Source organism: Podarcis muralis, chromosome 15, assembly GCF_964188315.1.
Source record: "Podarcis muralis chromosome 15, rPodMur119.hap1.1, whole genome shotgun sequence".
Taxonomy (NCBI): Eukaryota; Metazoa; Chordata; class Lepidosauria; order Squamata; family Lacertidae; genus Podarcis; species Podarcis muralis.
In genome coordinates, this window is record NC_135669.1 from 37,881,142 (window position 1) to 37,893,699 (window position 12,558).

General features: G+C 44.7%; 1 protein-coding gene across 29 annotated transcripts in view; it reads left to right on the forward strand.

Moving 5' to 3' along the window:
* The window catches only part of MSI2 (musashi RNA binding protein 2), a 408,902-nt gene that overhangs the window by 352,081 nt on the left and 44,263 nt on the right, over positions 1 to 12,558 (forward strand). For 10 of the 29 annotated variants that reach the window (XM_077919615.1, XM_028708003.2, XM_028708004.2 and 7 more), the window contains 2 exons: positions 5,775 to 5,798; positions 8,625 to 8,741. The exons of 3 other annotated variants lie outside the window; for them this stretch is intronic. In XM_077919615.1, coding sequence (XP_077775741.1) covers positions 5,775 to 5,798; positions 8,625 to 8,741 — 141 coding nt within the window. The remainder of the gene's footprint in view (positions 1 to 5,774; positions 5,799 to 8,624; positions 8,742 to 12,558) is intronic. 16 more of the 29 variants (XM_028708010.2, XM_028708011.2, XM_028708020.2 and 13 more) reach the window with 3 other exon arrangements.

Consider the following 12,558-nt stretch of genomic DNA (forward strand, 5'->3'; position numbering starts at 1 on the left):
AATTGCTCATAATAATATTGCACCCCAGACATTTCCTGCTTTTGCCTTTTCCAAACGTAGCCTCAGCCTGGCCCAGTTAAAGGAATCATGAAAGAGAGTCTCTATTTGCAGGAACAGCTGGGAGCCTCTTAACTCTTTTTCCAGGCTGATCAAAGGGATTGGAAACTATGTTTGGGGGGGGAAGGTTATCAAAATTTCCTTTTGCTTTATTTCTCTATGTTCAACCTAAAGACAGTTGTTGAATTCTTGGCTTTACAATATTTTGACCTAGGTATTGTATGAACCTAACCACAGACTTGTATTTTGAAGACTACATATTCTGCAAAGGGAGGGGAAGTGCTTTTTAAAAGGATAAAATCAATGATACTGTTGGTGCTTTCCTCATCCTTGTGCATCTTCCTTTAGATGAACTTTTAGAACACTTTCCTGAGCATTGTCTCTTCTGGTTTCTTTTCATGTGGCACCTATGAAAGGCCTTAGGCTGTGAATTCAGTACATCACTTAGCTTAATTCCCTTCAAGCCTATTGGTCACTAAAGGGCAATCCGAACTAAGCCACAGACTTGGCACTTAAATTGGGCACGCGTAAAAATGATTTGCTCTTTCCATTTTTCCTCCTGAAGCCCAAGCCTGTCTGAATGAAACCTTTGTCATCACATTTAATCCCTGTTTGAGAACATAATGGCAAGGTAAGTTTTAATGCCATACAGGTGTTTTGCCTTTTTGGAGCCAGCAATCTAGTGCTTTTGTTCAGTCCCCTGTTTGTTGGGCTTTTAAAAGAATGGAATTATTAAATTGCCACTCCCTCAAACAAGCTGATAAAAAAGTGACCTCATAACAAGGGGTGATGGGCTTTCCTTTACTGGAGGTTTCCTAGAGGAGAGCTGTAGCTCTTGACCACCTTCCTCCAGCAGCAGATCAGATTAGATGACCTGTAAGAACCCCTTCAGCTCAAGAAACACCAGACACCACCCAGCCAGAGTTCAGCACAGTCAGTCTTGGTGGTTTCAATGGCATACTTGAGCATTTGTTTAAATCAGGGAGTCAGTTAATTTGTTGTTGTTGTTTAGTCGTGTCCGACTCTTCGTGACCCCATGGACCAGAGCACGCCAGACATTCCTGTCTTCTCCTGCCTCCCGCAGTTTGGTCAAACTCTTGCTGGTAGCTTCGAGAACACTATCCAACCATCTCGTCCTCTGTCATCCCCTTCTCCTCCATCTTTCCCAACATCAGGGTCTTTTCCAGGGAGTCTTCTCTTCTCATGAGGTGGCCAAAGTATTGGGGTCTCAGCTTCAGGATCTGTCCTTCCAGTGAGCACTCAGGGCTGATTTCCTTCAGAATAGATAGGTTTGATCTTCTTGCAGTCCATGGGACTCTCAAGAGTCTCCTCCAGCACCATAATTCAAAAGTATCAATTCTACAGCGATCAGCCTTCTTTATGGTCCAGATCTCACTTCCATACATCACTACTGATCACTGCCTTGCCGTGGCGAAGGGGCTTGAATAACTCAGAGAAGCTATGAACTATGCCGAGCAGGGCACCCAAGATGGATAGGTCATAGTGGAGAGTTTTGACCAAACGTGATCCACCTGGAGCAGGAACCGGCAAGCCACTCCAGTATCCCTGCCAAGAAAACTCCATGGACAAAGACAACAGTCAATTAATAATGTTTATTAAATAGTCCAAAAGATGGTTTTTTTTACAGTTTTTCTTGAAAAGCAACAGCATACCACCAGGCAAGCATTACGCTGTTCCAAGTTCTTTTAAACCTGTCAAATTAAATGTGAGGTCAGACGTGAATTAATAATGTTAATAATAATAATCTGTCCGAAAGACTGCTTGCCTTCCCCTCATGATGTTGTTTGCGCTGTGGAGAAAGCACTTGCTCGAACAGAGTCTCTCACCAAATTGGGGCCTAAGGGCTTCTTCGTCAAAACCAGATGTGTCCTTCTCCTCAACATGGCTGTTCAAGTAGTTAGGGAACCTATTGATGCAGGAAGCATGGGAGGGGGGTAGAATATTATCTGTGAAAAATTGAACTCTAAATGCCGGCTTTAGCTCTCGCTGACAAATAAAGGCAGCATGAAATTGATCGGAATCCTGGGGGCTTTCTTGGGCAGCGCTGGAGCCCATTCAAAACATTAATTGTAAAATATCCGCTAATTGGAATGCCTAAATCCACTTTAGTGCTTTTGAATGGCTCTGGCGTCTTGTTTTTCTCCAGGCAATTAGAAGTGCAACACAGACAAAGGAGCTTGAGAGATCTGTTCAGCAGGGACAGGAGTGTCTGGCCCTTTGGATAACACACCAGGTTGCAATGGAGTCTCAGGTGTCCTCCTTCAAACTTTAATAAGCTGGCACAGCACAGGATCTGTAGGAGGGAAGTTCTTGATCAGTACTGGCTCTGCTTCCCATCCTTTGAGGGCCAGCCTTGAAGTGACAGCAGCAACATTTACACATGTCGTATCTGGGGGAGAGGTATATTTTCCTAGAAACAAGATGCTGTTTTTTGAGTGCTTGGAAATTGTGTCCCCCCCAAAAAACCTTCTTATGTCCAATAGAGTGTAAAATCTGGTTGTGCCATGCTATGCGTTAGTATTCGGGTGGGAAACCCATAGCATACAGATGTTGTTGATGTGGGATAGTGGCTTTTGAGTTTGTGGCAAATTTTTTACACAATTGTCCGAAAGACATATTGAAAAATAAAGTAGCATCTGAGTTTTTGAGTGCAGCATTTGAATTGATTTGAGAAGAACATCATGGTTCATAAAAGGAATGCACTCAAGATGAGGTATGGCTGTAGGGCATGGCATTTTGGGGATAAAACTTAATTTTTGCAAATTTCTTCAGAGGCGTCTTTAAAATATGTTCTTGGGTGTAAGGAATTAAATCTGTTACTATTTTTGTGATTGGATAACATTTAGCTTGGTAGGTCTACATTTGTCAAATAAGCACATAATCTGCTTTCAATAATAATAATAATAGTAATAATAATAATAATAATAATAATAATAATAATAATAATATCTAACTGCAAGTACTTTGCAATCATTTTTAATGATTTCTGTGCAATTTTACACACATTTTACTTACCAAGTGGAATTTGAAAGTTGAAAAATTCAACACGCCCTAGTACGGCAGCCTGTGCCCCTGGATCCATTGGGTTAGGGAAGGGAATGTAGCTCAAACCAAATTGTGTCCTTTCTTGCTGTAGGCCCCAGCCTTTCCTGATGACTCCAGACATAACATTCTTAATTTTATTGAAAGGAACACCTGAAATCATGCTGAGGGCGGCCTACAAGGTTTCTTTCCTCCCCCAAGTAAAGGCAAGAATCCAGACTTGGGAAAACATTTGACTACCACCCTCAAGCCTGATCTCCGAACTATATCTCTGATTTATATTCTTCCAGCCTGTGCCGCAAGAGGAGCAACATGGTGCTATAACTCCCATCAACCCTACCCAGCACGGCCCAATGGCCAGGGGTTTATTTATGGTTTCAAATGTACAATGTCTTCCCAAGGTGAACCCAGGGCGGTTCACAATAATAGCATTTACCATTTGAAAGATAACTTTAATGTATTGCAAACTGTGGTATAAAAACTCCATAAAGCTATTAGCCAAAAACCTGGATTAACACTGACAATTATAATGAAAGTCTTCTATGTGTTTCTGAATGCAGAAAACGCCTTAGGGTGATCCATAGCTGGGGTGCCCCCACTAAGAGTGCCTTATCTTGTGTCCTTGTCCCTCATGCTATTCCTATTGATGAGACCACAAGCAGGACACCCACCCCCCCTTGAAAATTTTGAAATGGATGGTACTTTGGTCCTGGGTAAAAGCCTCAGCACCTAGGGCTTACCGATCGAAAGGTCGGTGGTTCGAATCCCCGCGGTGGGGTGCGCTCCCGTCATTCGGTCCCAGCGCCTGCCAACCTAGCAGTTCGAAAGCACCCCCGGGTGCAAGTAGATAAATAGGGACCGCTTACTAGTGGGAAGGTAAATGGCGTTTCCGTGTGCTGCGCTGGCTCGCCAGATGCAGCTTTGTCACGCTGGCCATGTGACCCAGAAGTGTCTCCGGACAGCGCTGGCCCCTGGCCTCTTAAGTGAGATGGGCGCACAACCCCAGAGTCTGTCAAGACTGGCCCGCACGGGCAGGGGTACCTTTACCTTTACTTTACCCCAGTACACATTGAACGGAGCCAGGCAGCTCACAGGATGAGAGGAGTTGTCATCCAAAACATCTGGAGGAACCTTCATATTACATATTATGTGCCATATTGTGCCTTGCCATTCTATTAAAAGCATGATGCTTCCCTGGTTCTTAAGCAGCATTTAATAAATGTGCTATCCAGCCAAGCACTCCATGATTTTGGAAGGCTAGTACCATATTTCATATTAAGCTTTGATGATGGTTTGAGAGTGCCACCAATACCAACAGCTACACTGCTTATTTGGAGAGCATCTAAAGCTTAATTATTTGGTGGGAGTGCAGATACAGCTGTTATGGGCAGCACCCATTCACTACACCTCAAGATTTTAACTCCTTGGAGTTGCAAATTGCAGGTGATGGTATCACACTAGGAAATAATAATTGAAAGAAGCGTTCTGCAGTGAAGTGGGTGCTATCTACTTTCATAAAAACAGTTTGTCTCATAGTAAGAACTGCACAAGGAAGTGTGCAACACATTTGGAGCAGCTGTATTCTTAGGTGTGCAAGGGTGTACAAAGCAGTGTGTAAAGGCAAGGATAGGGCAATAAATAGACAAGTGAGGCCTGTGTTCAAACCATCATGAACTTTACTAAGTGACCTCAGGCAGAGTTTCCATATCTTAGACTAACCTACCTCACAGGGTATAAGTGAAAGGTGTATGGGGACCAGAGGAAGACCCATGTCTGCTGCTCTCAGATCCTCAGAGGAAAACATTAAAAAAAAGTAAGAAGTCTATAAATGCAATCTGAAAGGTGTACTCCGAGCCTGGTATCGTAGAGGAGTCTTGGGATGTGTTGTGCCTCCTTTTGGGTGATGAAATGTCTCGGGCAAAGGTCTATGAGGAGCAGAGAATCTGAGTCACTGTTAAAAATAATCAAGCCCCCCGCCCCCGCCCCCGCCCCCAATCTACCTTTGGCTACACTACACGACCCCAAAATGGCATCATGGCAACTAGGAAGCAGAGCTGTTGTATAGGCAAGCTGAGGGGCTGGTGCTATGACTGGCCAAGGATTTGTTGGAAGGGACAAGGGAAAACTTCCTTTAGCTTCCAGTTTTTCAGTCCAGAAAGTAATCTGTTAAATTGCTACACATCTTTGACTTTCAGTAGCAAACATCCAGACAAACTTCCTTCCTCTTCCATTCCTGCTGTTGCTGACACCCATCCTATCCCTCTATTGTTCAGCCTGATGTTGTACACAAGTGTCATAAGAAAACATGATCGCTAGATCTGGGGTGTGGCAGCCTCTGGAAGCAGGTATACTTGATAGGTGACCGGCATGCCCATCCCAGCTGACATGGCAGCCAGGTGTGGACATACTGAAAATGATTTAGTTTCTGCACTTGCTTGGGTCTAGTCTCTGCAAGCAGTTTCTCTTTTCTTTCCTGCCCAGCCACTGCAACCTTGATAACCACTTCAGCACCACAATCGAAGAGCATGCCAATTAACCTCTGCATTTAATGAAAATGGGACCTAGCTTTTCTTTGAGCAAATGTTTTGTGTATGGGGGACGGGCTCCGAGGACAGCTGCATTTATTTACCTGGAATGTTTTTTTCCTCCAACAGCCCTATTACCATATTTAAATGCAAGTATGTCTCTCTTAATTCATATTTTGCAGTAGTTTAGAGACACTTTAGCCTCTCACTTCTATTCAGTTTTTCCCTGTTAGCAATACATGTAGCTACGGTGATAGAACTAGAGCTTAGCAGGCTTGTAGTTGGCTGAGTTCTTTGGATCTCTTTTTCTCTCTCTTATCTTTTCCTCTGCTTTCCGAATCCTCTTTTTATTTTCTTTGCCTCTGGCCTCCATATGGTTGTCTTCATAATGAGGAACTATGGGCAGCGTAATCACTGGCTAAGAGTGCCTCCTGTCTTTTGTCATCACAACCAAAATTGGCAATACAAATTAGAGTTCTCCAAAGCTCACCTCAAATTAACTCTGAAATTACTTGATTTCTTTGGGGGAAAAATGGAAGGAACTTGGTTGATTTTTCTGAGCCACTCTGAGGGCTCAGAGAAATTATTGGCCTTTCTGTCTTCTCCTTCCCCACACGCTCCCAGTTTCATGATCTTCATTTTGAAGTAATGGTAGCAGCAGTGAAAGCAGACCAACATGTTAGCTAACAACCTACCGGCCCATGGGGAACTGTGACAGATGTAGTTCTCTGAAGAGCCACTGCCCTCATTTAAGATCACATATTGGTGGGTATATGGATTCTGTAGGGGCAAGGCAACTACATCTCCTATGCTGTCTTCTTCCCCAGAAGGCTGCTCCAACTGGATGGCAGAAGTAATGAGAGAGGGTGAAAATAATATTCTCTCTTCTCTTCACTGCATGTACTCGCAACTTTTGCTGCTGCTGCCGCTGCTACAACTTCAGTGGCCGAAGTGGATTTAGGGCAGCACAACCGGTTCCCCCACACAGGGCGCCAAGCTGAGGGGGAGCCTTCCAGCCTCCTTTCCAAAGCCTAGTAAGTGCTTGCCCAGCTTTGGGAAGGAGACAGGAGGACTCTGGGACCCTGCCAGGACCCTCCTGCCTCCTTCCCAAAGCCAGGCACCTCACCTACCAGATTTTGGGAAGGCGGCACAAGGGCAGTGTCAAATTTTGGCCTCGCCCAAGGCATCGTATTACCAAGATCCACCCCTGTCAGTGGAAGGGAAGGGAGGAGAGTATGTTCTGAGATGGCTGGCAGGAATAATAATAGTAATAATAATAATTTTTATTTATACCCCGCCCTCCCCAGCGAAGGCCAGGCTCAGAGCGGCTTACAAGCAATAATAAAAACAAGTTGAATGATTACAACTTAAAAAAAAAATTAAAATACAACATTAAAATATTGAAACATTAAAATATTAAAATGTAGCCTCATCGCAGGAGGAGAAGGAAAGGAAAAAAGAAAGAGGGAGGGAATCAAATTGGCTCCAAGCCAAAGGCCAGGCGGAACAACTCTGTCTTACAGGCCCTGCGGAAAGAAATCAGATCCTGCAGGGCCCTGGTCTCATGAGGCAGAGCGTTCCACCAGGCCGGAGCCAGAGTTGAAAAAGCCCTGGCTCTGGTTGAAGCCAATCTAACTTCCTTAGGGCCCGGGACCACTAGGGTGTTGTTATTTATGGACCTTGAAGCTCTCTGTGGGGCATACCGGGAGAGGCGGTCCCGTAGGTACGAATAGGCAGGAGAGAAGCAAGCTCACATTCTGATTAAAGCCAGGGGGGAAATTGAGGGCTTTTAAAAGCTCGCCCCTCATTTGAGCTTGTTTCTGAACCCAAGCTCAGAGGACTGCAGCAGCATCCCTGGACAAAATTTGACAAAGGGCAGAAAACCCTCCCAGCATCTCCTTGTCCCTGCAGCCCGGGGCATCTTTGATTACCAGCTCCTTATTGCTTTTGAGAAGCTCCTTCTCCTCAATGGTGGCTGATCCCTGTCGTGCAGCCCCAACTGCTGTTCTACAGATCCTTGACTTGACTGTCAGCACTTAGACTCTTGGCCTGTAGAATTGCCTTCCTCACAACCTTCTGCCCTGCCCTATCTCAGGGTAGCCATATTCAGGAGTCTTCCTCATTCACATCTAAGCAGGGCACTGGACCAGCTCTAGGTATGAGAGGAACCCTCAACAATAATGGGCCTTTTGGCCTCCCTTCCACATCAGTGACCTCCCTGTAGCCATACCTGGTGGCAGCAACACACAGCAGCAGCACTCTGATGAGTACCAGGCAGTTGTGTCTGGGGGAGCTTCCATGTTTGTTTCCCACAGTGCCCCTTCCATAGCCTCCATTCAGAGCATTGTGGAGGGTTAAAAGGATGTCCCTCACTCAGCAGGGTTCCATATATATAGCTGCCAGAGTGTGCTTTGTATTGATGCTGGACCTGGTGGGGGCTTTGATGTTCATTGCAAAAGAGTGCAGGGCTTGGCAGGAGTTGAAGCTTGCTTCCTCCCCCCCGCCACACTCATCCCTTCAAGCACTTTTCTCCTCCAGCCCAAACCACCAGACCTAAGGCTCACTGCCTGCCTTCTGCTTTGACCCGGGAGTTTCATTTTGTGCTGCTTCAATGGAAGATCCACTCACATGTTGATATTGAATTTTTGGACAAAATAGGAAGGAATATAGGCTCTGCTTTGGCAGGACCACTGGCTGCCCATTCACAACCGTGCTGAATTGCTCTGAATTTCTCCATTATTATGTCCCATGGGCAGCTGCCACTTTTACCTTGCAGGAGAAAGGGAATGGCATCAAAGCGCTTCCACTCTTAAGACCCACCCAAACTCCTCTGCAGTCAATGCTCTCTCATAAATACACACACACAGTTGTTCCCACTCATACTCGCCCTTAACCTGCCTCTTTTGTTGTGGCCGTTGTAAACACTGGCTGTCCGTTGCACCTTTCCTCTTACCCCTTCTTGTTTTTCCCCACGGCCAGGTTTTCCGGCAGCAGCCTACGGACCAGTAGCAGCGGCAGTGGCAGCAGCAAGAGGATCAGGTAGGGGGGGCCGTGGAAGAGGCGGCTACATGGCATACCTTCAGAATGCAGGGCCAGGTAAAAGCTCTGTCGGTATTCTATGTGGCTGCAGCTGTCCATCCCTTTCTCTGACTTTTCTCACAGTGATCTGGGGGTGCGGGGATACCCACCAAACAAAACCAAATACTACAAGCAGAGCCCATAAGACTCAGAGCAGAGCATAGGCTGTAAGACCAGATGGTCTTTGCGGATCCATCCAGTACAAAGTCCACCCTACTGGGAGCTGTCAACTGGACCTTTTATGAAAATGTCAAGGACAACAAAAGTTTTTATTTCTCCACAGTTTGCACTGGGCTAACAACGCAACCACACTCACACCCACATATACACACACCTGTTAATTCCTCAACTTGTTAGGGCAGCAACCTGCATCTCCAACTTTAATGTTTGGGATGAATGCAGTGAGTAAGTTACTCTCAGTGGTGGCCCAATCCAAAGCAAGAAACCACATATCCATTAATATCAGCAAGGATTCCAAATTATGGTGTTTAGGAATGCTCTATCAAACTTTGATCTATGGAGGGTACCATGATCAACCTCCTACAAATCAGCTTAGCATTCAGCTATTTAGTAAGTTCCGTTTATTCATCTGTCTCTTGAGGAAAGGGAACTATAGTGTGTGTCCCTGCCCTTTGAAATGGTGGCACTCCAGATCTGGCCAATGCGAACAGGTCTAGTATTATACAGAATAGGGTGAGCAGTGCAGTTTGCCTTCTCTTGGGCCATTTTTAGGTGCCAAGTCTGGTCAGCTGGACCTGGATGCTAGAAAAATAGTTCTCCCCAGTTACTTCGTAGTTCAGACATCTCACTAAAATATGGTTGGGGTGCTTAAGCATGGTTCTGGTGTGATGTTTGAATTGACAAAACCATAGTTTGCAATTGGCCAACAAACCAGAATCTGATACAATGACAGAAGTTGATTTACAAACTGGATTTTGTGCTAACTCTGGTTTGGTGTGATATTGATAGCCATTGTTTGACCTCCAGAAGCTGTACCAAAAGGGAGATGAGAGTGATTTGATGGACTTAGGAAGCTGAGTGGCAGAATACAACAGCAGACAAGCTGTTCTAAACTATGATCTGCTAGTATGTTTGGAAGCTCATACCAAGGTTTTGGTTCTAAACTAGGGTTAGCACAAACGGCGACATGGCATGATGTCTAAATTGCACCATAGTTTGAAGTCAGTTGAAGTTTTAGGAGTGCAACCTAAATCATATGCAACCTTGGCATAAATTGGAATGGCTCTCTGAAGAGTATAACCTTTTGCAGACATCTTTAAAAATACTTTTTGCTCTTTGAGCGTGAATATTGTTCCATCTTTTGTTACCTGCTGCAAACTCTGGCTCCAGTTTCATGGGAAATGTGTGCCCACCTATAAAAAGCTCCACTTCCTTCCACTCTGTTCTCCAGTGCCCCTCCTGCTAGGGGAAGTAGTTAAGCCGCTATTATATCCTAGCATTCCAATTTAGGGGAAAGTGAATTATCCCTTTGGCATAATTGAGTGAAATCATGAGTGGGCTGCTAAGACTTACCAGTGCCTCTCTTTTGCTGTATTTGCTTGTTGGCTGATACCTTGGTTGTGCCTGAAGCCATTCTGAACCCTGAATACAAAGCAAGGACAAAGGGTAGACTGCTGCTTTCAGTGGGTTTTATTGCTCCCCAATCTATCTTGCTTGCTCATCTCTGTGTACTGTCTTGTGCGTTTATCCGACCGTTTGTTCTTGCTAATATTAACTGGGTTATTGCACTGGGGGTGGCGGTGGGGGCAATTGGAGACAACACGATTGGGCCCAAATTCCCCAGCCAGATTGTACACGTTGAGACATGTAGCAAACAACTTGGAGGTAACTGTTTTATTCAGCTCTCTCATGATGAAGCTTGTTCTTTGACATGAAAATTTCTACACTCGTTAGCTATAGGCCTCTTCAAACTGACACAAAACAAAAGGTCCCGGGGGGGGGGGAGTGCTGTCAAGCAGCAACACACACAACCGTAATAGACTTTGGCGGGGGTGGGGGGGAGACTGAATTCTTTAGGGTCCAAAGTGGGATGTTTGGAGAACTCCGTTCCATGCAAACTGGCACTGCTTGCGGGGCTACAAAGGATTCATCCGTAGCAGTTTATCGTTGTATGTAGGGAAAGTCCAAGGGTTGGTTTGCTCAAAGATAGCAAAGGGATTTCCCCCCCCCCCCTTTACTTTTTAAAATCCTTTTCTGAAAAGGATTCCATTTATTATTTGAGGAAGAATGGACAGATTCCCTCTTCCCTTACCTGCACTTTGGGCCCATTTGGTTCCGGTTTAATTTTAAATAGAGAGGATCATTTTTCCCACAGAAAGGACAAGGGTTCTGCCAGATTAAGTCTGATCTTCACTGTTGTCCTGTTTTAATCAGAGTGTCCCATCACAGCTGAACCTGAGTGTCAGCCAATTTCTCTGCTTGATATCATTTGGTTGTTTTTTTTGTTTTTTGTTTTTGTTTTTAATTTTTTTGGATTTTTTTTTTCTTTTTTAAAGAACAGATTAACTTTGTGATACCAAAAAAGAAAAAAAAGAAAATTCTAACCCTGAAATTAACACCAACATATATGGCAAGTTTAAAGAGCAGTATGGTGCCCTGTATATATTTCTTGTCTGTTTTTGAAAAAAAATCTCTGCACTTGCAGATCTACCCTAGTGCTCCCTCAAGGAAACTGTCTGTTGATGTGCAGAAGTGGTTTCCATTGACAAAGAAGCCTTTTCGGCTCAGGGAGAGCATTCCATTTGCAGCCATTTCCATCAAAGGGAATAGCATTGATAGTGAAGTGTATTTAAGAGCAATGGAGTCAGCTTCATGTTAATGGCACTCAGGCCTGATTCATTACAGAAGGGGAATGACAAATGGAAGTAATTGGCTTCAATATTTTGATGATTAGAGCAATATCACTCGGGGCACACTTGCAAGATGACTTAAGTGACTACTAAAGCGAAGACACACCTGTGTCGTAAGATGTACGAATGTTAAATGTCTAAACCACAAGACATCAGTTCAGTGTATATTTATTGATCTCTCACTGCTGAACAGATTTGAGGGGGTGGAGGTCTGCACCCCTGCGGAAGTTTGTAGTTGGGCCCTGTGATTGCAGCACTGCCATACACACAATTATTATTATTTATTAAAAGAGTATACCACCCTATACTCTCAGGGTGGTTCATAACATAAGAATTTGTGTGTTCATGGATCTTTAAACCACACTTCATAAGGCTGGCTGTTGGGTGTAGAGAATTCTGTCCTTACTCCCCACTCTGGCCTCTTGTGCATCCCGTAAGGGTACTCTACTAATTACAGTCCACAGGCAGATGACCCCTCCCTGGAGCAAGGGCCTATGCTTTTAATTTTGGCAGGGAAACATTTATTTTATTTTTATTTTTTATTTACTAAATTGCTATACTACCTTTCAATCCGAGGATCACAGGGCGATATTAGCCTGGGAGTTGGGGCTGTATGTTTCTTCGTTCATATTTATAGAAACATTTATATACCTCCTTTCAGCCCTGAAAGGTCCCCCAAGGCAGGTTACAACAGTGAAAACACTTCTGTAATTACAACCGGAGAGCATTGAGAGAAGCCAAGATAAAGCAAATGAAACCAGCCTCCCAGCAGGCCACAACACGAACTAAAAGTTTGGCAGGAAAAAGAATGTTTTGACCGCCGCCTACCTGAATGGCATTGTAGAAGGGGCCTATCTTATCTTCTTTGGGAGGGAGTTCCGCAGCTGTGGGACTATCACCAAAGAGGCGCCACCTGGTAACCGTCATGGGCAGTGCCCATGTGCCAAACGTTAGCCAGACCATTA